The sequence below is a fragment of the Protopterus annectens genome, chromosome 2.part1, assembly GCF_019279795.1.
Source record: "Protopterus annectens isolate FY-2018-M chromosome 2.part1, PAN1.0, whole genome shotgun sequence".
Taxonomy (NCBI): Eukaryota; Metazoa; Chordata; order Ceratodontiformes; family Protopteridae; genus Protopterus; species Protopterus annectens.
The window spans coordinates 1,461,136,124-1,461,163,333 of record NC_056729.1 but is presented as its reverse complement, the minus strand read 5'-3'; the positions used below and the strand labels follow the sequence as shown (position 1 = coordinate 1,461,163,333).

General features: G+C 40.4%; 1 protein-coding gene across 1 annotated transcript in view; it reads left to right on the top strand.

Annotated features, from left to right (window-relative positions):
* Positions 1 to 27,210, top strand: part of KLB (klotho beta) — a 556,186-nt gene that overhangs the window by 232,802 nt on the left and 296,174 nt on the right. Inside the window, exon 2 of the mRNA XM_044062936.1 lies at positions 7,629 to 8,139. Coding sequence (XP_043918871.1) covers positions 7,629 to 8,139 — 511 coding nt within the window. The remainder of the gene's footprint in view (positions 1 to 7,628; positions 8,140 to 27,210) is intronic.

Genomic DNA, 27,210 nt, shown 5'->3' with positions numbered 1-27,210 from the left:
AGAAACACTCTTCAGGCTATTATCATAATGGGTGCTTACACAGCTTCACTAGTAATACCTCTTTGCCCAAACATATGCTAAAGATGAGGACTACATTAATGGGATACAGCTGTATCTAATGGAAAAATTGTCAAAATTATTTGTCCGGCTGTGATGCACAATTGCGTGGCAGTGTGCGGAGCTGAGAGATGCACAGATAAGCAGAAACCCACTCAAAGGTGAGGTTTAAATACCAGAAGGTTAAAGCCTAAATAAACTTTAAAAAAAAAGCTCAAAAGAACCAATGAGGTGCTGCAAGCCCTAGACCAGCCAACCTTTACCAGGCTGGTACCAATCAGCACAGTCCTCTCACTAGAGTGCAGAAGGACCCTTTCCAATCCAAGATGGCCTGAAAAATGTGCTCAGAACAAACAGCCACTACAAACAGGCCCAGATGCAGAACTTGCATCTGGACTATACTACAGCTACTAACTACACCATTTTAAGCTGAAAACACAAAAAAATGTTTACCACAGCAGAAAATATATAGTGAAATACTAAATAAATGTTTTAAACAGTAAAAAAGAGCAAAAAGACTTGAATGGTTTTAACTGCAAACAGTTCAGTTGTATAACACACTCCTTGGTGGCAAATCAGAACAAACAAACAGAAGCGTTATAAACAGAGAAAATTTCCAATAAATACTTTACAAACAGTGAAAATAGCAAAAAGCTTTGCAAAAAGTGAAAACAGTAACAAAAAGCAAATAAATATGTATAAATACACACACATATATATATATATATATATATATATATATACATATATATATATATATAGTGTTAGAGAGAGAGAGAGATAGATGCACACACACACACACACACACACACACAAAACATTTCTTATAACAAGAGTTTTAGCATGGAGCCACTCTGGTGGTATAGAGAATCTGACTAACTATGGCTCAGCTGACCCAGGCTCGATTAGCAGCTTAGTCAACTAATGGAGTGTCAAGGAAGGGATTGGCATGCCCATCATAGGTGAGAGGATGCTCATTGATTCGCTCCCTTACAGGATTGTAGTCTAAAGAGGGGAATTGCCCTTGGAAGTAAACAATGAACATGGTAGGTGGGGAAAGGGATGTGGGCAAGTTATAAACCCTCCATCTTGGATGGAAGCAGAGAAGAGACAAGACAAGTCCTCAGGATCCACAACTGGCCCAGCAAAGCCCTCCATGACTGACTCCAGCAAAGTCCATGGGGGGGGGGAGTTGAAGAATAGTTGGTAGACCTGATTTGGACTTTGGGTCCTGGGGGCCAGGCTGGTTACGGTGAGGTCCAAGGACACAAAAAAAAAAGAGTTTTAGCGTGATGGGCTAATGTTCACAGTTCAGAGTGTGTTTTCTATTGTAATATGCCCTGTTTTGGGCAGAAATTATAGTTCTATTCACTGTTTTGTATATTCACTGTTTGTTGACAACATTATATTTTAATTGCATATTTCAGGGTTTGATGGTTAATTGTGTTTCTATGAATCCCTCTGTGTTCTTGGTAGGGTCCCCTTAACCAATTTTTATAAGAGTAGGAATCAGGCAAAAAAAAATTATCCAAACTACATCAAGAATAACAGAACCTCCCTTAGACCATAAATAATGAGACACAGCCCTACAGCCAGACCAGGGGAGTGATGTTCACTGGAAAAAAGTGGTGACCAAGTCACCCGTTTAGTCCGGTCTGAAAAAGACACATTGAACCCCCCCATTTGGGTTCATTAGCCACAAGGTAAAAGTTTGTTGTTATGTTCAGTAGTCAAGTGGCAGGAGGAAACAGGACAGATTAAAATGGACCAGACTCTGGCAATGTAAATTGAATATGAAAATGTGGAATGCCACCTCACTGCTGGGGAAGGAGGTGGAATGCCACCTCACCGCTGGGGAAGGAGCCACATCTTGTAGAAGAGGTTTCCAGATATGACTTGATAGATACTGAGCTGCTACCTATAAACTGTCTTATCTCTTTGTAGATCAGTTCTGAAACCAGAATTCTTGACTGGGATGATCTCTTTGCTACTCTGGAGTTGTCTCTTAGGAGGGACCCCAGACAGGAATGGAGATATCCAAAGCCCTATGCTGGGTGTTGTACACATCAGGCTTGTACCAGCTGATGAGAAGTTCATCTCAATGCAGCTGTGACTTTCAGAAAAGAAAACTCTGTGTGGTGTATAGGTCAATGCACCTTTCAGTATATCTCTCAACCTCTTAGTTTAAGAAATCTGGACAACCCTAAAATAATGGGGGGACAAAGGCCCAAAAATAGGGAAAGATTTTAAATATTGCTCTTATAAACTTAGGCAGTTGCTCTAATACTCAGATTTGTGTTATGATGCATTTTCTTAAGGATAATAAGTATGAAACAATTGTGAAAATCAAATGTATGTCATTATTTTGTGTCTTCAATTCTCAGAGATTTAACAGAAAACCACAAATTTTATGACAAACTGACCAAAAATATGAAGCAAAAATTTGGACAGTTGAGACGTATGCCTATTGGCTATAATATCTTTGTGGAGACTGTGGGAATTTTGTGCATCACAGTATTTCTGTTGACTCTGTAGTGCTACATAGAGACTTCAACTCTTGCGTGGGAAATGGTGGAGATACCTGGTGGGGCATGATTAGGAAGTATGGTTTTCCTGATCTAAACCTGAATGGTAAATTTGTTAATGGATTCTTATGTTACTCATGCATTATCCATAATGAAAACAGTGTTCAAATACAAGATGGCTCATATGTTTGCTTGTCACCAGAACATCAGTAAGTAACTTTGTAGCTGTGTCATCAGACCTGAGGCCATACGTTCTGCATACTCCAGTAAAAAGAAGTGCTAGGCTGTCAGCTGAACATCGCTTTGTACTGAGCTTGGTGAGACCGTTGAAATGGTGGCCAAACAGAACCAGAAAATCCAAATGTATAATAACAGTATATTGGGAATGCCTATCAGATGCTTCTATATGAAATAAGTTTATCCCCCACTTTGGGAAGATCTTTTCCTATATCTCTGCAATGGTCAGGGATAAGGAGTCTTATGGACTCTGTTGATGACCTTAGTAGCTGAGGTAGCAGTCAGGGGCTGTTGCTGAAAGATGGTTGAATTTTGTTATCAAAGTAACCCTAGGACTTACTGGTAGATTCTGCTCCTGAAAGAAGCCATCAAGTTAACGCTAAAAAGCCTTCTTTGTAATTCTAATTTGGGGGAGGTCTCCAGATGTGACTGACTGATACTGACATGCCAGGAAGGCAGTAGCTGGGGCAGTCAATGTAGCAAAGGTCTGTGTAGAGCAGAAGTTAGTTTAGGCTATGGAAAATGACTTTCTGGTGGTGTAAAGTAGATTCTGGCAAACTAACTGGTGACTTGAGACAATGTATTGGATGTATCAATGCTGTTCTAATCAAGGATGGAGAAATACTGACCTGAAGCACTATCAGAATGTGAAAGGAACACTTTTATGAACTCCTAAACCAGACTGTCATGCCCTCTTTTGGGCATTGTCAGAGGTGATTGGTGGGACTGGTTTCATTTCTGTAGAGGAGGTGACTGCATTACTTAAACAAGGCCATGGTTGCAAAGCAGTAGCAGTAGATAAGATCCATCTGAAAATGCTGAAGGCACTAGATAATGTTGGGTTGTTATGGCTAAAATTCATTTTCATTATTGCCTGGAAGGCAGGGATAGTACCTCTGGATTGGCACACTGGGGGTTGTGGTTAGAGGGGGGCTCATGCTTGTCATCTTGCTTTGGAAGGCCGGTGTTAGGCTGCTGGAATGCAGATTTCTTCCAACAGCTCAGCATCTGGTTCAGGAGGAGTAGTGATGCTCCCTTCCCAGCCACATAACACTGGATCAGCTCTTTCATTGAACAAATATTAGAGTGGTCATGGCAGTTTTTCCAATATGGACTATATGTATGCTGTAGACCTGGATAAGGTGTGACTGAAGACTGTGTAACTTAGAATGTTAGAGTGAACCAAAACAGTACAGGGTCCCAGGGCTACTGCTTTAAGCCATTTGGTTCTTGTATCTGTGGACTGAACATTGTGTCTAGGTTGCATGATTAAGTTTGGTTAAGTCAAATATATTTAAGGTAGGAATCAAATGCTGCCTATAATGTGTCCTATTACCCCCTACTGTTTGCAATTTACATGGGTATGATTTCAAAGTAGAGTTCAAGCTTGGAGAGTATGCAGTTTGATGACATGGTTTTGCATCTTTGTTGATTACAAACTCATGGCCTTGAGTGTCTGTGATCTCCAGCATGCACTGTAGTGGTTTACCAACTAGTGTGAAGTGAGAGGGATGAACATGAGCACCTCCAAATTAGGGGTCAAAGTTATCTTCCTGGAAAAATTAGAATTGCTCTCTTTAGTTGGATGGGGAGCAGCCATGAAAAGAAAAGGAGTTTAAGTATCTTGGATCTTGCTCATGAGAGAGGGTACAGGTGATCAGATGTATGGGTGCAGTGGTAATCATGCTGCAGATGTTGTACTGGTCTGTGGTGACAAAATCAGAGCTGAGTCAAAAGATGATGCTGTCACTTTACTAGTCAGTTTATACTCCTGTCCTCACTCGTGGTCATAAGCTTTGGTAGTAACCAATGGGTGAAGACATGGATACAAGCAGTGGAAATGAGTTTCCTTCACAGCTTTGCTAGGCTCACTATCTCTGATAGTGAAAAGCTTGGCAACTTGGGAGCATCTCAGACTAAAGTCCTCAGTCCTTTGTATTGAGAGTCTGCTAAGCTGGTTTAGGCATCCAGTAAGCATGCCTCCTGGTTAGCTATAGAGAAAGTTGTATGAGAGACAGTCCACTGCGAGAAGGCCTGGAGCAGATTCATGTCATACCAGAGAGACTATATCACTTATCTTGCCTGAGAATGTACAGGGGTTTTAAAGGATGGGCAGGAGACTGATTCTGGGGATGAGGAAGTCTGAGCTGCCTTTCACAGCTTACCATGATTGTCACCAGGAAAAAAAGTTCCAAGAATGGACAATGGGGTATCAAATACATTTCTACCTGTGAGCCGCAGCTCATTTGCAGGGGTGCCCCAGAACATTAGAAGTAAGATACAAAAATAGAAGAGCATGGTAAACAGAGTGAGGTGCAGAGACAAATATATATGAAAACATAGTGTTATAAAAGTTATAAAAGAGATCGTTTTCACTACCAGAAGATGGGTGAAAGGCATAATAAACCAATATATTTACAATACAAATTCAGAATACACATGCAAGAGAGGCATTTTAGGTAACAAATTTTAACAGCTAGACTATCTAGGTAGATGTAGTGATACCTGTTAGATACTTGACTTAGGAACTGTACCATAGTAGACAGCATAACTGCTGACATCACTGGGTGGGGGTTTGGAATTACATTGGGAATGCAGAGATATGAAATCACTACTCTGAAGGGAAGAAACACAGATAAATTGAAAGCTAGTTGGAAAAGGCTTTGAAAGATGTCAGAACATATCTGTAGGAAGATGTAGCATGGAACATCATTCCACAGAAAAGGACCTACATCAGTCAAGAAGGGGTGGGTAGCTTGGAGTTTACAGAACAGAGGTTTAAGGAGTGGAAGAAAGGACCTTAAAAGGGGGTAATTATTCATTTATTTACTGAAATATAAAAACTAGAAGGTGGCATAGCTTTGAATGGAAGTACTGTTACTGTAGTCAGTGAGCTTGCACTATATGTTCTTGAGGATAGATTAAGACAAACCATGGCACTGATAGATACAGTAGACTCCCTCTTACCCGGCTTCTCTTTAACTGGCCCTCAAATTTCTGCTGTAGCCATACCAAAAGACAACAGAGAAGAACAACACTTTTATCTCCTCTGGGCTAAATAATGACAGACGTTTGAGTTTTATACTTCATATTCATTAGAAAAATGCATACTAGCACAAATTCTGTTATTCTAGCTGATTTATAACCTATAAATGCTATTTTGTATACATTTTCTGATTAATTAGCCATTCGTTTATCCAGCCTAAGGTCTGGTCCCAGTGAGACAGGATAAGAGGGAGTCTACTGTATACAGAAATAAAAATCAGCCAAGTTTAAAGTTTGTTTTGTTTTGTTTGTCTTTCGGCTTTTTCCCGGTAAGGGGTCGCCATAGCTGAACTCCGGTCCGCTAATGATTGGCAGTAGATTTTTACGAAATGCCGAGGTGCCAGCTCGACACCCCAACCTTCAACGAAGGCATGCCCATTTATGCATGCATGTCTTTCGAACGCTACCCAACTGCTAGTTATCAATTAGCAAGTATCACGCTAGATGGACTACCCAGAAAAAGCGTAGCAAAAGAGTTGCAAGATATGTACATTTCATCAACTGCATCAGCAGATGCTCTCTTCTGTTTAAGAAGCCACATTTCTAGTTTGTCTTATTTAGTCACAGCCACAGAAGAGACTAGTGTGAGGCAGGGGCTAATAATTAAAACTGAGTGACAAGAAAACAGTGTGAAAAAGAAGAAAATAGGAAGCAAAAAATGTAAATACAAACATAGCAGTGAACAGGAAGATAATATAACTGTTGATTCCTGATTCATCAACATGCAACTAGCAAAACGTTCTCTCTGTCACTGTCTGTCGCTGTTTATGTCTGTACATTTCTCTTTATCCCTCTCTGACATTAAATGTTGCTGTTTTCAGCCTAGGTTGCTACAGTCCAGGGCTTAACTTTACGTAGTATGCACTGACCTATGAGCTATTTGAATTAAGTCTAAGATTACAGGGGGCATAACAAGTGTGGCAGCTTTATCCATACTAGAAAACATTTTTTTTCACATTTTATCATTTTAGTAGTACTCAGTTATCAGTCCTGTTGGTGACTCTGAATCTGATGTTGACAAATGCATTTCTGTTCAATAGTCACACATGGCAGCAGAACTGAAATATTTGCTATTTAGAAAAAAATATTTCTGATTGAATATCCAGTGTGCCTTCAGTTCATATTTTGTGGATGGGGAATGAACTCTTTCTGCTGTAATCAGCTATGCAGCAGAAAGGTGATATTCTTCTGTACAGAGATAGTTTAGTCACTGATTTTCTATGGCTTGCTGTATTTACAGTGTACTTTTAACATAAATAGCATTGAGTTCTCTGGTCAGCATATGACTAAGTTAATGTGTCCTAGTGGAAGGAATGTAGTTTGTGCTCATTCACTGGATATTACTGATATCTGATAAAGAGTTAATCAGTATCTAAATACAATGTCCCATTGATTTAAATTTAATTTCATTTCATTTAATGGCATATTCATGTGATATGTTTCATCCTGTCATGCTGGTGAGTGTTGGAAGTTATTGTACATTATAACACAAGTATGCAGTTGTGAAGAAACATGAGAATATGTGTACCCAGTAATCCTTACCTTGATGGAAACATGTCTAGGAAAGTGAGACATTTCCTTTCCCAGCCCTACTTGACCTTTATAGCACACTATGTAGAATGCAGAGTCTTTGTTTAAATCAATGTAAACCAGGTAGCAAAATAATACAGGTCATTAATATACTTCTATTACACCTCTGCTCAAAAAATGCACAATCAGAAAAAACCTTTGCTATTTTAATCGAAAATATTTTCCCCCCTACAGGCTCATGCTAAAGTATGGCACACCTACAATGACAAATTCCGTCCAAGTCAGAGAGGCTTCATCTCCATAGTCTTGGGGTCTCACTGGATTCAACCACAAGTGAGGGGAGTCAACGAAAGACAGATTACAGAAAAATGCCAGCAGTCTATCAATGAAATGCTGGGATGGTTTGCACAACCAATTTTTGGAGATGGTGAATACCCAAATATTTTTAAAAATGAAAGCTTTATGAAGATCCCAACACTTACTCCTGATGAAAAGAATTATGTCAAGGGAACTGCAGATTTCTTTGCACTTTCTTTTGGTCCAAATAATTTTAATAAACTGCAAAATGCCCAGGGTCTACAGGAATCACATTATATAAGGCCAATATTAAACTGGATTAAATTGGAATATAACAGTCCCAGAATCTTGATTGCTGAGAATGGCTGGTGCACGATAAGTTATGTTTCGACTGTAAACACAATTGCCATGTATTCAATGAAACTCTTTATCAGCGATGTACTACAAGGTTTGTATCTATATCAAATTCTTAAATTCATATAGAAAATGAAGCACAGCAAAATTGTATTTATTTGTATTAAATAACTTTTGCTTTGTTAAGTAAGTCCGTTAAGAAAGTGGCATGATCTAAAACTGGACCATTTTCATTCATAACCCAAGAGTGACACAAAGAGAGAAACTGCACAATTGCATAAACAAGTTTATATGCTTCACAGAACCGAATATTAACAACAAACAATCAGAATTTTGGCTAAGATGAAGTGTAGAATGGAAGCTATGTAGTGAAGGGGTTAAGATCTTGTTTTTTTAACCTGGTGGTCACAAGTCTAAGCCTCAGTAGACCTTGTCTGAAGCTGTGTTCCAGCTCCTCATTACATTCAGTAAGTGGCTTTTAGATACTAAATTTTAGTCTGGCAATTATCAGACAGGATTTAAGTTTTGATAGCTAATGAATTGCTTCCTGTAGTTCAGAGTTTGGTTCCCTCAGCCACCGTACCCTACTGAGTGGTTTTAAGCAAACCACTTAACCAAACTGGGCTTTGGGCAGCTGGAAAACTGAGATAGGCTTCCCAGTGGTCTTCTACATCACATGTCTAGTAACTGTCTGTGAGACCCTAGAGCCTATGAGAAATTGTCTCCAGCAGTATCTTGTGCATATTTTGGATGAGGCAAAAACCTGCCAAAAGGCATATCCTTTGCTCAATCCATTTTATGATTAAACTTGTGCTGCTTATCTTTCTTAATTAATTGCCATGGTAGTGGGAACTTAAAAAATAACCTTTGTGCTTAATTCAGCAGTTCAGGAAACATTGACCATTGAAAAAGGCATACTGTTGTGTTCTTATTGATTTAAGTAATCACTGTGTTTGCTGAAACTGTTTTACCTGATGAATGTGAAAGAGTGAGGAAATCACAGTGAAATGATAATAAAAAGGAAATATTAACTTGCATGCTTTTTCCTGTAATATGCAATTTATACTTTCTTGAATCCATTTATTGCTCAAGGCCATTGTACTGTGATGAAACCAGAACTGTGTATACTTGTATTTTTACTACAGGAGACAGCAAGGATAACCAGAAGATTGACCCATTACTTTGCTTGTATGAAATGAAGGTTTAGACTTTATAGGTTCATAGGTAGGTACTAGGCTATCGGCCCAAGGGCCTATGTAAGCCTAGCCAACAAGATTTCCTGGCTTATGCCACCCTAGAAAGTTATTTTCCTGTGCCACTGTCAAGCAGAGACACAGAAGTGATTCCCGGGATGTATTTCCTATTTCCCATCCACTCAGCAAGATTTTTCTTGAAGAGTGCTAATGAAGAACTTTGCTTGACATAGATGGGTAGCCTGATCCAGAGTATGGGAAGTCTCTGTGACAGGAATCTATCCCTCCAGCATGTCCTGTTTATTGTGGTGACAAGGTTTAGGTCCGGAGAGCGTGTAGCTCAGAGGGATTGAGATTTCTTTAGGTGTAGCATGTCCAACAGCTCTGGGTTTGACACAGCTTTATATGTTAGGCAGAGATCACCTCGGAGTAGATTATATGCTACGGAGTAAAGCTGGAGTTTTTTGAGGTGGTCAGTTGAGGGCATTTGTTTGAGGCCAGTAATCCTCTTTGTGAGGTACTTCTGCGGCCTTTCCAGCTGCTGCAGATGTCTTGTGAGGTACATTCCAAAAGGGGCGTTGTACTCTATAATGGGTCTATTGAGTGTCAAGTAGAGGGGAACAATGACCTCATTTTTCCTGGATGAGAACCCTTTTATGATGAGGTGTGCCACGTAGAAGGACTTCCTGACTACTGTGGCGATGTGACTATCAAAGGAGAGACTACTGTCCACCTGGGTCCCAAGGTCTCTTATCATACATTCGGTGTTAAGTAGATTGCTGCCTATGTGGTAGTTCACGGGTACAGAGTTTTTACCAAAGGGGATGACACTGCACTTTTTGGCATTGAGCTTGAGGCCATGGCTCTGACACCAGGCATCTGTCTCAGTGAGGCCCTTCTGTAGGATGTCCACATCATTTGGGGACTTGACTATGGCTCCTAGTTTGCAGTCATCTGCGAACTTCATTAGCCAGAGGCCTTCTGTGTTAGCCTGTACTTCAGAGAAGTAGATACCAAACAGGAGAGGTCCCAGGATGGAACCCTGTGGTACTCCACTTGTCACTCCTTTGAGGTCAGATTTGGAGTCTGCAACTTTTACAGTGTAGGTTCTGTCAGTGAGCTAGTTGGCAACCCATCTTGTGATGTAGGGATTTATACCTAGTTTAGTGAGTTTAGCTATAATTCCAGAATGGGGGATGGTGTCAAAAGCTTTGGCGAGGTCAAGATAGGCTGTGTGAACAACCTTACCCTCATCTACGGCTTTGGTGACTGCCTCAAAGAAGACGATCAGGTTCAGGAGGCATGACCTGCCTTTCACAAACCCAAACTGGGTGGGATCCAGAGTTTGGAGGTTACCAATGTCTTTGTTTATGAGTTCCATGATGATATGTTCCATGGCCTTGCAGACCAGGCTCATCAGGCTAATAGGTCAATAGTTCCCGGGATCAGTGGTGGCTCCCCCTTTGTGGAGTGGGATAACTGTTGCTGTGCGCCATTCAGTGGGCACAAAGCCTGATGCAAGGCTATTATTGAACATGGTGCTTAAGTGGGGAGCCAGTTCGTTCTGAAGTTCATGTAAAACACAGCTGGGATGTTGTCCGGTCCCATGGATGCTGCGTTTTTGGCTTTAGAGAGTGCAGCTTTTACCTGCGTAGTTGTGATTACAGGGACTCTGCATTCTTCCTGTATAGATATGGGCCCTTTAGGGGGTGAGGGAGGGGGGGTAAAGTTAGCACTGAGCATATCTGCCAGGATGTTGGCAATATCATTTGGTTCTGTGTTTTCGTGTCTTTGTGCTGTAACTCAGAGCAGATCTGGGTGTTGCCATCGAGATTCTTGACATAGCTATAGAATGCTTTGTGGTTGTCCTTAGAATTAGTGGCGGTTTTGTCTTCGTAGCTAGCTTTGGAGGATCTTATAAGGGATCTCAGCTTCTTACTGAGGTTTACCATTACAGTGGTATATACTTTTGTTGAGATGCAAACATGAACAAGATTGAGTTTAAACTGATTATTTATTGAGGGTCACATTTCATACCTCATTGGTTGATTTTTAAAACAACTAAAAGAAACAATTATTACCAATCACGACTCAAACTTAGAAATCCAAATGAAACAGTATGTAATATTTCAGAAATATATGGGAACTCAGGTACTCAAATAGCAGCCACTCAGAAAAATACCTAAATGGTAGCAACCCTGCCTAGTGGAGACTACGAGATCAGTAACAGCCATGGTTGACTTATTAGATGTTCTGGTTGTTTTCTCCAGCATATCAAAGGTTTGACAATTTAGCTTACAGGGCCCTTTGTTTGCCAGTACTTTGTACCTGTTTTATCTCCCCTTTTCCATTGGTTTGCCCTTATGCCCAAACATTTGAATTGTTTTTCTCTTTTATTTTTTAAAGTCTATTTAATGGTTTTGGTTTATTTAGGTAGCTGTATTTATTATTCATTCTACTACATATAATGTATGTATGAGATACAGTATGAGATGTGTTTCTTATCATGATTTACTTATGTTTTAATGTTGCCTTTGCTGTATTATTCACTGTAGTGCATTGTTTAATGACAGCCTTAATGCAATTTGCTACTTTACTCACTATAATTTTACCAAATTGTTGTTTTCTTGTATAAAATATTTTATCACTTGCTTAATTGCCCATTTAATCAAATAAACAAGCAAACAAACAAACAAGCATCTAGTTTAGGCTGTCTAGGTATATTACATGAGGGGGACAGCTAGACAGGAACTCTAAGTATCTTTGTTCCCTGGTTGGAGAGGCTGCTATGTCTTTCCTTCCCATGTACAACTTGCCACATAGTAAAGGAGACTTGGTGAGGAGATGGAGAATACATTCTACACAGCTATGATTAAGTTGATGAGGAATTGGCATCAAGGGTAATAGGTACTCAGCAGGGCCTGAGATGAAATAAAAACCGGTACTAGGTTAAGACATTAGATTAAATGAATTATTTGATATAACCGCAGCCTTTCAGTAACTCTGTGCCATCAACAAAATGACAAACTTGTACTTCCAGGCCTTCTGAAAGATTACTAATACAAACCACTGAAAAGCAACATCACCCGTATTGACCTACAAGATACTCCTTTTGCTATTGATATCAACAAGTAGGACTTCCAATGTTTGACTTGCCCATTCTTCTGCAGTACCAATGGCTCAGTAATGAACATATTCATTTAACATGCTGGCAGTGTACATAATAATAAAGCAAACATATGGCACATCATGAGTGAACATGTTCAATCAACATGCTGGCAGTATGCATGATAAAAATCTATGGCACAAGGGTGACTGAACATGTTAATTCAACATGGCAGTGTGCATGATGCAAACATATGGCACACGGGTGACTGAACATGTTCATTCAACATGTTGGCAGTGTGCATGATGCAAACATACAGCACATGAGTAAAAGAAGGTGTTTGTTCCATTTGTTAGGATTATGCATGATACAAATATACAGCACAAGGGTGACTGGCCATACTCATTCAGTATTTCAGCAGTGTGCAAGATGTAAGCATACAAGACATGAGTGACTAAACATGTTCATTCAACGTGCTGGCAGTGTGCATGATGTAAACATGTGGCACACAGGTAACCTCCATGTCTGCTTTCAGTATTGTGATTTTCCAGAAAAGCTTCTAGATGGTAAGTATAGGACTCAGTTTGTCCATTAATGCATAAATCGTTGTATGTAAACTTGACATGCAGTATCTCCTCAAAAAAATAATTTATTGCAGGTTATGAGAAGTATACTTTTAAGCCATGTCTCTTGACACAAATGCAGCATCAATCTACAAACATAAGCAGAACATTATTAAAATTTTGTTTTCGGCCAGACTCATGCAAGTGTGGAACATGTCTTTGAACTACTCAAGACATGCTTCCTATATCTTGGCAGTTCAGGAGGCATACTGTAGTACACTGTTAACAAGGTTAGCAGGATATTTCTTATATGTGACATGCTATGCAAGATGATTGTGAGGCTGCTCAGGTCATGCTTACACTACCCTTCCAACCCCAGCCATAGGGTTGGGCAGTGCCCCTCAAAGAACACTGAGACCAGTATAGCTTAGCATAAGAAAGACAACTCACAAATATATTATGAAACAAATGTGGCAGAACCATGCAGACCATAATAATTCATATAGTATTGTAGCTGCCATGATAAGGCTAGTTTGGGCTATGTGGTACAGCATGTGATCAGTTCATACTCTGTATCAGGCAAAGCACAAAACTGTCAGGTGTGCTGAAACAGAACATACCTGTTAATGGGACACAAGCTATGGAAGATATACACCACAGCAGTGTTCCATCTTGTTAAAGACAACTGCGTGGCTGGCAGTCCAATATAGATGCCATCTACTTTTTCATATTATTTGCCTGAGCTGTATCATTCATAATTCATAGGGTCATAGGTTATTACTAGGCTAATGACTAGTTCTTACCAGCCTAGCTGCACACCCCAAACCATTTGGGTGCTGAGTATCATGGGCATCTTGTGGGGGGTGGGGGTATGTTAGTACAGGAAGATAACTAAGGATTTGTAGGGTTGTGTGTTAGGATAATACTTTTCTTCCTGACAGCCTCTGTCCATAAGGGACGGGGGCCAGACCAGGGGTAAGTTTATAATATCCCATCCAGTTGTCAAGGTTTCATTTGAATAGGGTTAGGGATGAACTCTGTTTTAGTTGGATGGGTAACCTATAGTGTGGGGATCCTTTGGGGACACATATCTGTCTCTCCAGCATGTCCTGCTTATGTCAGAAGTGAAGTATAGGTCCCTGGATCTAGCATTTCTGGTACTGTTTGTTTTGCACAAGTGCAACAGATCCATCAAGGCTGGGTCTCAGGATGTCTTGTAAGCCATGCAAAGATCCCTTTTCAGCAGCCTGTAGGAGACTAAATACAGAGACAGTGCCTTTAGACGATCAGTATCCATGCTCTGAATTCTCCTGGTTAGAAACCTTTGCAGGTGTTTCAGTTGTTGCAAGTGTCTGATGAGGTACAAAGCTAAAACATTATGCCTAATATCTAGAAATTAACCATTGTTAAACCCTCCCAAAATGCTAACCCATCCCACTTCACTGACTTCTATCCCATCTCTATTCTTCCCATACTTGGTAAAATCTTTGAAAAATGAGTTTACACTCAACTCACCCATTACATGTCCTTATATTATCTACTATCCTCATAACAGCATGGCTTTTGGGCTGGTAGGAGCACTTCTACAACACTCTGGACACTTACTATTAGCATCATCCTAGTTATGGACAAAAGCCTCCTCACTGGGATCATCTCTATTGACCTCACCAGAGCTTTTGATCTGGGTGACCATAGAATTCTGTTAGATTACCTAACTGAAACTGGGACTAGCTCAGATACAGCTCCCTGGTTTAAAAATTATCTTTCCAGTTGGTACTTCTCTGTTCAGTTTCAGAACACAATTTATGCTTTCATCCCTCCCCTTAAAGTAGTCCCTCAGGACGCCATTCTGGTTCCCCTTCTTTTTTCATTTTCATTAATAAACTACCAGTTGACCTCCCTCATCCTCTCTCTCATGCACTCTCTTATCTCAATCTCTCTATCTCTTAATTTATGTTGATTACATGGTCTTATTTTAAACAACTCTGACCTCCTCAGCCATACAACAGCAACTACAAGGTGACCTCCTTTCTCTTATCAAATGGTTTGATGACAAACAACTAATTCTGAACACTTCCAAAACTAACACAATGCTGTTTGGTATCGCCCCTAAATGGCAGAAAATTTCTCAGTCACTTTTTATTCATGACCATCTTGACAATCCCATCGATCAAGTCGTCTCCTTCAAATACCTTGGTATGTGACGATCCTGGACTGAACTTTCACTTTCACCCGGAACAAATATGGAAGAAAATTAGTTCTCCCTTATTTTGGTCCTATAACATTTTCCCCTTTCTCTCCAGACCAGTCAAGAATGCCATAGGCAAAGGCAATCTACTAGCACAGCTTGAATGTGGACTTCATCTAGTTATAGCAGCATCCAAGAAAAACTCCTCCACCATCAAAACTATAAGCAACCTTGCCTTCCACTTCATTATGCTCTCCCCTAGGAATTGGCATCATTGTATCACATTTAATAAAGCCAGTTGACTACCTGTCCAATATCATGCCAATCTGCTTCTTGGATCCCAACTCTACAAGTTCCTGAAAGAACACTCCTATCCTTCCCTTGTCTCCAGTCTCTTCAGACAACCTTCCCCTATATAAAATCTAAGACGTGTTAACTACTCTGGTCCACGTCTTCAATATCACATAACCACACTTCATTCTACTAACAATGCCTTCTACATAAAAAAACACAAACGGGAAGCCCAAGAGAGAACACCAGCAGACTCCAAAAAATATATATGAATGAACGCAGTTTTATTTTTTACGAAAAAGCGTTTTCGCCACAAATAAAAATGCAGCTTCTTCAGATAAAAAACACAACCATTCACCGCAAATTTAAATACAACAAGCAGGAAGTGGTAATAATACGTCACTTCAACACAGATAAAACCTGTCATCACATTACTAATCAAAACCTTACGAAAATACAGAAATGCTGACAACACAGTAAAAATAAGTTTAAACTACCACTAAAAACAGAATAAAAATCCTCAACCAAACATGTGAGAGAATATATACTCTAAATTCAACAAATAGATCCACTAAAACATACGATTAGTATGATAGTGACAAGGTAAAAAAAACCCTTATCTCAAGTAACTATGCAATTTTAAAACTGCAGTGATGTTACAGTTTTCATTGAGCCCCGGAGCATTGAAGGCATCCAAAGAAAGTTGCCATTCCAGCTCACGGGTCTCTAACATCAGAGACAACGGCCCACCCCTAATGCCTCCTTGTATGTGGTCAATACCCATAAAGCAAAAAGCATGCCCTGGATTTTTATCCACATGCTTAGCCAGCGCATTATCACCTTTGTTTTTCTTTATTGCATATATATGTTGATAAATATGCTCCCTCAGTTTGCGGTCCGTCTTTCCAATATAGAAAGCTGGACAGCAAACACAAAAAGCAGCGTAAACAACAGAACAAGTTTGGCAATTAATCTTGTGGTGAATTTGAAATTTTCTATTCCCAATAAGAAAAGAACTACCAGGTCTGATGAACTTACAATAATTACAAGAGCCGCACTTGTGTCCCTTTTTGTCTACAAAAAGAGAAATTGGGCACTTTTCTTTGTGACAGTTCCTTAAGGTTACTGCCCCTTTTAAATACCACTAAAGGGGACGGTCCCAATTTCTCCAAAAGGTCAGCTGAACTGGAAATAAAATGCCAGTTCTTTTTAATAATTGACAAAATAGCTGAAGCATTAACATTGAATGTAATAATAAAGCTAAGATTAAACTTTTTATCACCGTAAATGTGATTAGGGTTCTGAGCATCAGAAAAAGAGAGATTGTCCTCATCTAAAGAAGGTACATCCTGAGTGTCGACTCTTGGAAGATTATTCTGGTCAAGGAGAGGCTTGAAATAGCCTTCGTACCTTTTCAAATTAACTTCATTAAATAAATCATCAACCAATTGGGCAGGATACCCTCGGTTACAAAACATATCCTTCAAAAATGAACATTCATTAAGGAAGTCAGACAAGGTACTACACATTCTTACCGCACGAACAAACTGACCCTTCACTATAGACCTCTTCTGTCTAAAAGGGTGTGAGCTGGAAAAATGCAAAAATGAATTGCAATAAGTCGGCTTTCTATAAATCGATGATGTTAATACATTATGTTCTTTGACCAACTTGACATCAAGATAATCTATCTCTGTTGTTGAAAATTTAAAGGTAAACTTTAAAAAAATAGTCGTTTGATTGATGACATTAACAAACTCATCCACGCTACTAGCCTCACCTTTAAAAAGGATAAAGATGTCATCCAAGAATCTGGTGTAAAAAGTAATATACTTCGACAACTCAGGAATACACAAAAGGAAGTGTTTCTCCCAATAAGCGACAAAGAGGTTCGCAACACTTGCACCACAGGGGGAGCCCATGGCCACTCCCTGTTTCTGCAAGTAAACCTCCTTGTCGAAAATGAAAAAATTAGATGTAAGGACAATCTCTAACAACTCAGTAACCAAATTAATTTCAAGGTTTGGTGCACCCAATTCAGCCAGCAAGGCCCCAATCCATTCCACCGCTTCTAAGTGCGGAATGGAGGTATACAGGTCGACAACATCAATAGTTAAAAAATTATTGCGACCATCAAAGGGGATCTTATTAATATTGCTCAAGAATGTCCATGAATCTTTACAGATGCTTGGAATCAATTTAATATATTTTGACAAAATGCTATCAATAAATCTTGAGCAAGGGTGAGTCATCGATGAACGACCATCGACTAAGGCTCTCATGGGAGGATTTAAGGCATCTTTATGGATCTTAGGGATGCCAAACATCACAGGAATTTTAGCTGGAAAGATGTCAATAAAGTTATACACATCAATGTCAATCTTCGCTGCCAAATATAAATCCCTGTAATAACCTCTAATTCTACCATGAGAGACATTAACCTCATTTAAAGAGGCCTCACCATAAGCTGGACTGTTTAATATAAGGAGCATCCTTTCCCTATAGTCAGGCTCATCAAAAATCACTAAACCTCCACCTTTGTCAGGTTTGATAACACGTATTGGCAATTCACTCAAGTGGCGGAGCCCTACTGCTTGCTCCTTGGTGATGTTAAACTTAGAAAAATCAACCTTACCCTGTGTTGATGAAAAAAGGTGCCTAATATCAACCTCACACATAGTTTCAAATAATTGCAAATTGCCATGCAAGGGTGGGTTAAATGAACTAGGCATTTTAAGCCCCATCAGCGCATTAGTGACATGATCACTAAAAAACAGCTTAAGGTTCAGCTTACGAGTAAAAATTTTTAAGTCAATAATAGCCTTGGCTAAATTGCCAGTAGAAGAGGGAACAAAAGTGTAGCCAAACGCTAATAAGTCCACCAGTTCAGGTTCAATAACAGCTGTGGAAAAGTTATAGATCTTAAAGTCACCTTTTTGGTTAGTGATGATCTTAGGAATGTCAATAACCGGGCAATCAATAGGCATTGGAATAGAAGTTAATTGAATCTGTTCGTCTTCTTGTCCATGTTTGCCTTGTTGCTCCATGTCCCTAAAAAAACCCCTCCGTTGTTGTGAGGGTAACTACCCTTTTTGGACTGACCATTCTTCCGGTTTTGGTTAGCCATACCTCTATGTTTCCTCCTCACCACTGGGTTGAAAACATCACCTGATTCTGCCAAAGAATCAGGCCCAAGTTCCTCTCCACCACAATCAATAGGAGGACCAGAATCATTAAAAGTAGATTGACCGTGGTCCAAAACCCTAATCTCCAAATTAGGGTAAGCTTTCTTTTGCTGGTAGGCAAGCCTGTCTCTGATAAGCTTCTTATTTTTATTATTCCTTAATTTCTCCAGTAGCGCATCTATACTAACAAAAATACGATTATAATCGTATTTAAATTGTAAAAAGTCAGTGTCAACCTTAATAGCTGTATCAAGAACATTAATTTCCTCAATAAGATTACAAATATGTAAGGAATAATGTTTTACAATAAGTTGTAAAAGTTGCACCCCTTGTTCCTGAAACAGGTTTTTAAGATCTGTATAAAAAGGAAGATCGAACAAAAGCCCTGAAGGTGAAAAACAGTTCCTTAGGCCTTTAGGAATTAAATGCTCATTTAAGCACTGTTGGAAGTAGGCAGACTCCAATTGGAGCTTTTTTAATTTAAGTAACTTCCTATCAAGAACCTTTAATCTGTCAGCCAAATTCTCGACCTGAGCACCTTGCTGCCCAATATTAGACTCAGTTGTATTAACTTCATTAGTAGGCAAAAAAGAAAAAGCACCTGTGTTGCCCATCCATTCGGACAAGGAAAACGAAGCAATGCGGCCTGCAGGAGCGTTAGATACTCCACGAACAAGTTCCTGAAAGAACACTCCTATCCTTCCCTTGTCTCCAGTTTCTTCAGACAACCTTCCCCTATATAAAATCTAAGACGTGTTAACTACTCTGGTCCACGTCTTCAATATCACATAACCACACTTCATTCTACTAACCATGCCTTCTACATCTTAGGCCCCAAACTCTGTGAATCTCTCTCTGCTAAAGACTTCATCTTGTACCCATCATTTCATGCTTAGCTTAAAGATCATCTCAAGTCCAAGTCAATTTGCAAATGCTTTCCCTCTGGGCACATTACCTAATCCCCTACTCTCCCTTTACCAGTCAGGTATCTTTGTCTTCCTCACATTATTTCCCTACACTAACATGTGACATCCCTTCCACATTGTATATATTGTATGTAGTTAATTAGGGTTTACCATCAAAATGTTGGAAGACAGTTATTCGAATCATGGAATGTCGAATGTAATTTTCCCAAGGTTTCGCAACATTGATTTTTAAATGTTTGAATCCACACTAGCATTTGCTGTTGTGGATTCACCATTTTGAATGTAGTGGGGATTGGGAAATTTACCCTTTCCCCACACTTTAGTGCGATCTCGGAGTTTGTATATATAAATATGTTTGTATATATAAATAGCAGGGGGTGTGAGGGGCTACAGGGTGGCTTACCCCCTTGTAAAACCTTAGTAGGACATAACTGGAAGTCCCGGTAGATTCGGTAAAGTCGACATTCCTGGCTGTTGACTTTCCTGTACTACCACTTTTGGTTATGTAATCATTTGGAATTTAAATTTTACGGCATTTAAAGTCAGGTAAGTAATCACTCGCACAAGTGTGTTGCAAGATTGTGATGGTAAATCTTTAATTAGCATATGCTTTTACCTTACTTTTATAGGTTCATAGGTAAATACTAGGCTAGCTGCCCTTGCAGGCCACTTTAAGCCTAGCCATTTTCCCTTTTTGTGTTCAAAATAACCTATCCCATTTTGTTATAGATTGGCCTTACCCATCCCATGGTCAATAATTATATATTACACCTAATGAGAATAACTAGGATCATGTAATAGATAATTTGAGAAGACCCATGCATGGGATAAAGCATTTAGGAGCTGTCTCTGTCCATCAGTAGTACAGGGGGCAGTCCTGTGGTAAATTTTCTGTATCCTATCCATAGCTCTAAGTTGCCCTTGAATATAGACAGGAATGAAATTTATATGTTATGTAGTCTTATCTCGCCGTAATTCTTGCTGGATGGGTTTGGAGCTGAACCTCAGCTCTGACTTGGCTGATACTAAAGCTTGAGAGCTTTTACTGGCTCGAGGCTATCCCCTATCCCATGGTTCACCACGGCAATTCCCTAGATCTCGTTTGCCACGAAAGCTTCGAGGTTGTCTTCTTTACTGGCTCGTAGGCTAAGTAGAATTTTGATATTTTTTTGCCTATATTTCTTACTCCTTCCTTTTATTACTTTTACCTTTATCAACTGTTAACATCCCCTGTCCTTTTCTTTGAGGATTGTATGGCCCATTTAAGTTAGAGGGCCATATTCGCCCATTTAACTTAGAGGGTCTTCCTCTCTGTGTGCTAGTTTCTTCTTCTTTAAAAAAAAAAAAAAAAAATATATATATATATATATATATATATATATATATATATATATATATATATATTAATAATAGTTTTCCTTTATTATCTGGAGTGATTGAGTGAGTGTTAGCATCCCCTGTCCCTTTCTTTAAGGATTGTATGGCCCATTTAAGTTAGAGGGCCATAGTAGCCCATTTAAATTAGAGGGCCTTCTTTCTGTGTGCTTTTTTCTTCCTACTTTTAAAATTTATATAATTATACTAATATCTCTATTATTGTTGTAGTTGTTTCCCCTTTTCCTTTTCATTAAAAATCAAAATATCAAAGGATAAGGATAGAGAACACAGAGAACACCACCCTTCTGGCTTTAAAAAGTGTGATAAGTGTTCTCAGAAAATGTCGTTGTATTGCCTTGGGGAGCCTCATTTGCAAGAACCCTGTACTTTTTGTCATGTGGTCAGCACCAGGGTTCTTAATGAATGCAAAAGGAAACTTATTGATAGGGGTCTGATGAGAAGTTCCTTCCAAGAACAGCTGGAACAAGGTCAGATGGTCTCTAAAAATTAAAAAAGGAAATCTCCATCGGTTCCTACTTCGGAACCGACAAAAAAATCGAAAGCGACGGAGCCGAAGAGTTTTGGCTCTGATTCTGCTTTTTTGGTCTCGGTGCCGTCTGTTTCATCGGCTTCAAGACAATCATCTTTGTCGAGACATTCACCAATTTTGGAACCAGTTTCACCAACATGAAGTTCTCCTATTTTGGAAAGAAGGAGATCTCCATCTATCTCCACCCATTCCTCCAGGACACTATCTGAGGATGTAGAGCAGGTGGTGAAGAAGCTGCTCTGTAACCTGGCGCTGACAAAAATTGTAGCTTCTCCAGACCCAAAGGTTTTGGATCTGACCCATCCTCAGTCTACTGTTCCTCCTCCAACTGCCTTGCTTTTGGAGTCTAATGTTTCGGGTCATATTGTGCTGGAATCCTCGGTTCTGAGAACTCTTCCTGCTTCCTCGGAACCAATAACTCTAACTTCATCGGCTCATTCTGGAGCCAAGGAGTTTGGGAGCTGACGCTCTCCAGTCAACTCCGGAAGGGATAGTCACCCCGGTTTTTCTTCCAATCCGACTCTCCCTCTCGGTGCTTCGGCTCACCTGAGCTCGGCTCCCACATCCGTTTTTGAGCCTACTCCTCCAGTTCAAAGTCGACCTTCCACTTCCTCGGAGTGGAGTCTTCTTTGGAGTGTGGTGGTGAGGCTTTCAAGGCGATAGAGAGAGCTTTGTCAAGAACTAAAGCCCTGCCATTGGACCCAACATCCATCCAGCAGCTGGTAGCAGCCTCTTCTCCCCCACCTGCCCCTAAGCATAGGGAACCAAAGCCCCAAGGAGCTCCCATAGGAGGTGTCCCCTCTTCCGAAACCTCTCCAGATTACCCCACTGGAGAGGTCCCTTGGAAAAGAGTTTGCAAGAGGAAGCATATTGACTCTCCCGAGTTTGTCACTTCTGACACTGATTTGGATGAGTCAGAAGGGTCCCCAAGATCCCCCTCTGAGGATGTCCCCTTTGCAGACATCCTAGAGATCCTGAGACAGGGGGGTGATTGGAAGACCTCTAACCCTACTGAGGATAAATCAGTGTACCTTGAGGCTTTTGGTTCCTGACCTTCCACCTCCTGGGTGACACCGCCATATGACCAACTTTTAGGGGTCATATCTCGGAAAGCTTGGACCTCTCTGGACACAGTGGACCCTGTTCCGAGGAGGCCTAATAAATTTATTACTGCTCCAGAAGACAAAACCTTTCTAACTAAGGGAGTACCTGTGGATGCTATGGTGGTAGCAGCAGCCACAAAGAAGAGTTATCTGAGACATCCTCAAATATCCATTCTCCTAATAAAGAGGTAGGACAATGGATAGGTATGGAAAGCGTACCTTTTCTTCAGTGGCTTTTACCTTACGATCGCTGAACTACCTGTCCCATTTTACTAGGCTACAAAGGGATCTTCTAAAAGAGTTGGGAGATACCTTTCAGGGTTAAGTAGCTTTGGGATCTGCTGACAAGGTATTTTTGCAGCTCTCTACCTTTACCTCTATTGCTAACTCCTCCATGAGGCTGATTTCTTACACAGCTGATGGAGCAAGCAAGGTGGCCGCATCAGGAATATCTCTTAGGAGACATTCCTGGATCCATCTATGCAATTTTACGGAACCCTTCAAGGCTTTACCAACGTTCCCTTTGATGGTTCGACTGTTTTTGGACCTCAGGTAAAAGAGACTTTGACCAGGTGCGAGCAGGAAGGGAAACCCTTATCTGCTGTGGGAGTCCATTTTTCCCTTCCTTCCAGACCCTATCCTAAGGGTTACACAGGAGGGAAAATGTGGTTCCGTAAATCCCAAAAAGGTTTCCCTCAAGCACATGGTCAACCCTCCCCTAGAGGCAGAGGGGGAAGTTATAATGGAAGGTGCCGTTCTCTTGGCAGAGGGGGTCTGCAACACCAGGGTGATAGAGATGCTTTCTCTGATCAGCCCTTTCATCACCCCCTGAAGGGTTGCCTGACTGTCCATCTCTGGAGGCAGTCAGGGGTCATCTCTCACTGTACCCAACCGCCTGGCTACAAATTTCTCAAGATCGATGGGCACAAAATATAATTTCCAGAGATTACCTCATTCCTTTTCTTTCCGATCCCCCTATAAATCGGCCTTTACCAGATGTACCACCCAATCAGGTAGACCGTGCAACATTAGAGATTATCTCATTGCTTCAAAAAAGAGTCATCCAAGAAGTCCCCACAGAGCAAATAGGAACCGGAACTTATGATTCCTTTTAGTTCCAAAAAAGACCGGGGACTGGAGATCTGTTCTAGATCTCAGCAAGCTGAATAAGTCTGTAAAAAAATCAAAGTTCAGAATGATCACTCTGCAGTCAATTTTTCCATTTATTGGAAAAGATAATTGGATGTGCTCCACAGATCTTCAGGACGCGTATTACCATATCAAAATGGACAGGTGCTCGAGAAGACACCTACGCTTTCGGCTGGGAGCCAATCATTTTCAATTTCAAACACTGCCTTTTGGCCTCACTACAGCCCCCAGAGTGTTCACCATATGTATGGCGGTGGTCATGGCTCACCTGAGACGTCAAGGATTCTGGGTGTTTCCGTACTTAGACGACTGGCTCCTCACTGATACCACCAAGCACCAACTAATCTGAGCCAGGGTCGAGACTCTATCCTTGTGCACCACATTGGGAATTACAATAAATCTAAAAAAATCCACCTTATCTCCATCACAGCATATTGTCTTCTTAGGCTCTGACCTAGACTCAACCACCCTGACAGCAAAACTGACACCAGAAAGGATAGAATCATTGCACAATCAAGTCAAACTCTTGCTGACCAAAGACAAAGTACAGGCCAGGATAGTTCTTCAAGTTCTAGGTACTATGGTGTCCACCATTCCTTTAGTTCCCCTAGCCCATCTACACATGAAAGTGCTTCAGTGGCTACTATTTGGCCAGTGGTCAATGCAGCATCTCCCCTTGTCCCACCAAATACTCATTACAAACTCCTGCAAGAAGGCTCTAATATGGTGGTTACATACAGATCAGCTTTATCTAGGTCATCCCCTTGTTCTCCCTCAACAAAATGCAGTCTTGACCATGGATGCTTCCCAGATAGGGTGGGGCGGGTATTATCTGGGAATGATGGTCCAAGGTATCTGGCAGGATCACGAGAACTACTTGCACATAAATGTTCTGGAGAAGAGAGCAGTGCTATATGCGTTGCAAGCACTTCACAGTTCTCTTCCACCGGGACAATTGCAATTCAATCAGACAACATGTCTGTAGTGTGGTACATAAACAAGCAAGGGAGAACCAAGTCTTACCCACTTTTTTGAGAGGCTCAAAGAGTATGGAAATGGGCAATGGACTCTCAATGTTTTCTGATAGCAATGCACATCCCGGGAAAGTCCAATGTGATAGCAGACAAACTGAGTCAAGTAATTCTGATGCCTCACGAGTGGTCCCTGAAAACAGAAGTTGCAGAAGAGATTTTCTGCAAATGGGGGCAACCTTGCTGTGATCTATTTGCCATGTACATGAACACCAAATGCAGCAACTACATTGCCCTCATTCCCCACCCGGGGATGTCACCCAGGGACGCCCTGGTCCACAATTGGCCTCCGAGACTTCTTTACACTTTTCCTCCTGATTCACCAATCGGAACAGTTCCATCCTATCATCCAAACCCTGAAATTGCAGCATGGCTGCTCCAGTTCCAAGATTAGCCAGGTGTGTATCCCTTTCTCCCACTGTTAAACACATCCTCATTTCTTCTCACAAACCTTCCACTAGAAAATTATACTTCAGCAAATGGAAAAGGTTTTCCATTTGGGTGGCAAAACAAGGCATAGATCCCTACTCAGCTCCTATATAGTCTATTCTGTCCTTCCTCACATCTATTTTTCAATAAGGAGCTGCAGCTGCTACCATTAAAGTTCAGTTAGCTGCCATCTCAAATTATAATTTTGGGAACATGGGAAATTCTATTATGTCCCACTCTTTATGTAAAACCTTTTTGAAAGGAGTCCTCCTTCTCAGATCTCCAATCAGATAGCCTCTAGAGCCCTGGGACTTAAACTTAGTTCTGACCTCATTGATTTCTGCACCTTTTGAACCATCTTCTTCATCCAACCTGAAATTGTTGCTTTGGAAGACATTGTTCTTCATAGCTGTAACATCTGCTACGAGGGTTTCAGAATTACAAGCTCTGACCATTCAACCTCCATATATTATTTTTCATAAGGACAGAGTTTCCCTAAGAACTAATCCTTCTTTCTTCCCTAAGGTATGCTCAGAACATAATCTAAACACAACTATTGAATTACCAGTATTCTTCCCCAATTATGGTAATAAATCAGAATACAGACTGCATCAATTAGATGTCCATAGAATTCTCCATTTTTACCTGCGTAGGACTAAAGATTTCAGGAAATCGGATCGTTTGCTTCCTTCTTAGAGAAAAACAGAGGCTTGCCCATTTCCAAAGTAACTCTGTCTAAATGGCTTTCAGACTGCATTTCATTTGCTTACAAAAGTGTTGGAAAACAATTACCTGCTAAGGTGAGGCCATTCAATTAGAGCAGTATCAGCCCCATACGCCTTCAAATCCAAATTTTCAATTTATATAATTTATGCAGCAGCTACATGGACAAGACCTCATACCTTTGTCACTCATTGTAAATTATATTTAGCCTCCCGGGACAGGTCATCCTTTGGGTCCACTGTGTTAAAGAGTCTCTTTGCTTGAGCCACCAGGGAAAAAGGTGCTGGGGACACTGTCCCATCCAGCAAGAATTACAGTGAGATAGGACTACATAACATCAAAAAGTTATGTACTTACCATAACGTTCCATGTTTGTAGTCCATCTCACCTACATTCTTGTGTCCCACCCTCCTTCCTCCTTCCTGTATCCTGGAGGAACTGGTGGACTATCCATTGTACTGCCTGACCTTGTTATAGTTGTCTGTCCATATGCCATGGATATTAAAACAAAATCTTTTTGTCTATATGTACATAGTTATTGTTAGATAATCACTATTATGTATTTAGTTACTTTCTTGCAAACAAGATCTGGGGAATTACCGTGGTGCACCATGGGATAGGGGATAGCCTTGAGCCAGTAAAAGCTCTTGAGCTTTAGTATCGGCCGAGTCAGAGCTGAGGTTCGGCTCCAAACCCATCCAGCAAGAATGTAGGTGAGATGGACTACAAATATGGAATGTTATGGTAAGTACATAACTTCTTGATGTTATGTAGTCCTATCTCACCGTAATTCTTGCTGGATGGGTTTGGAGCCAATTCTCTGCTCTGACTCGGCCGATACTAAAGCTCAAGAGCTTTTAATGGCTCAAGGCTTTCATGGCAATTCCCCAGATCTCGTTTGCTGTGAAAGCTTCGTGGTTGTCTCCTTACTGGCTTGTTGGCTAAGTAGTAGATTTTTTGATAAATCTTATTATTTCTTGTCCTTTTTCTTCACTTTCTGCCTTAATATGTATTAGTGGTTACCTGTGTGTTTGTTGTTTGAGTGCTTGAGCAACTATTCCACATTTTTTAGGATTGCATGGCCTGTTTTAGTTAGAGGGCCGTAGTTGCCCATTTAAATTAGAGGGCCTTTCCTCCCTGTGTGTTAGCCCTTCTTCCTTTAAAAAAAAAAAAAAAAAAAAAAAAAAACTTTCTTCTCTTCATAACTTTAGTGTTAGTTATAGTTAGTGTTGTTGTTATTGAAATTTGTTGTTAGCTTTGTTTTTTCTTTGTCAGTATGTCCAAAGAGAAAGACAGAGAATGTAAGGAATACCCCCCTTTGGGCTTCGAGAAATGTGACAAATGTTCACAG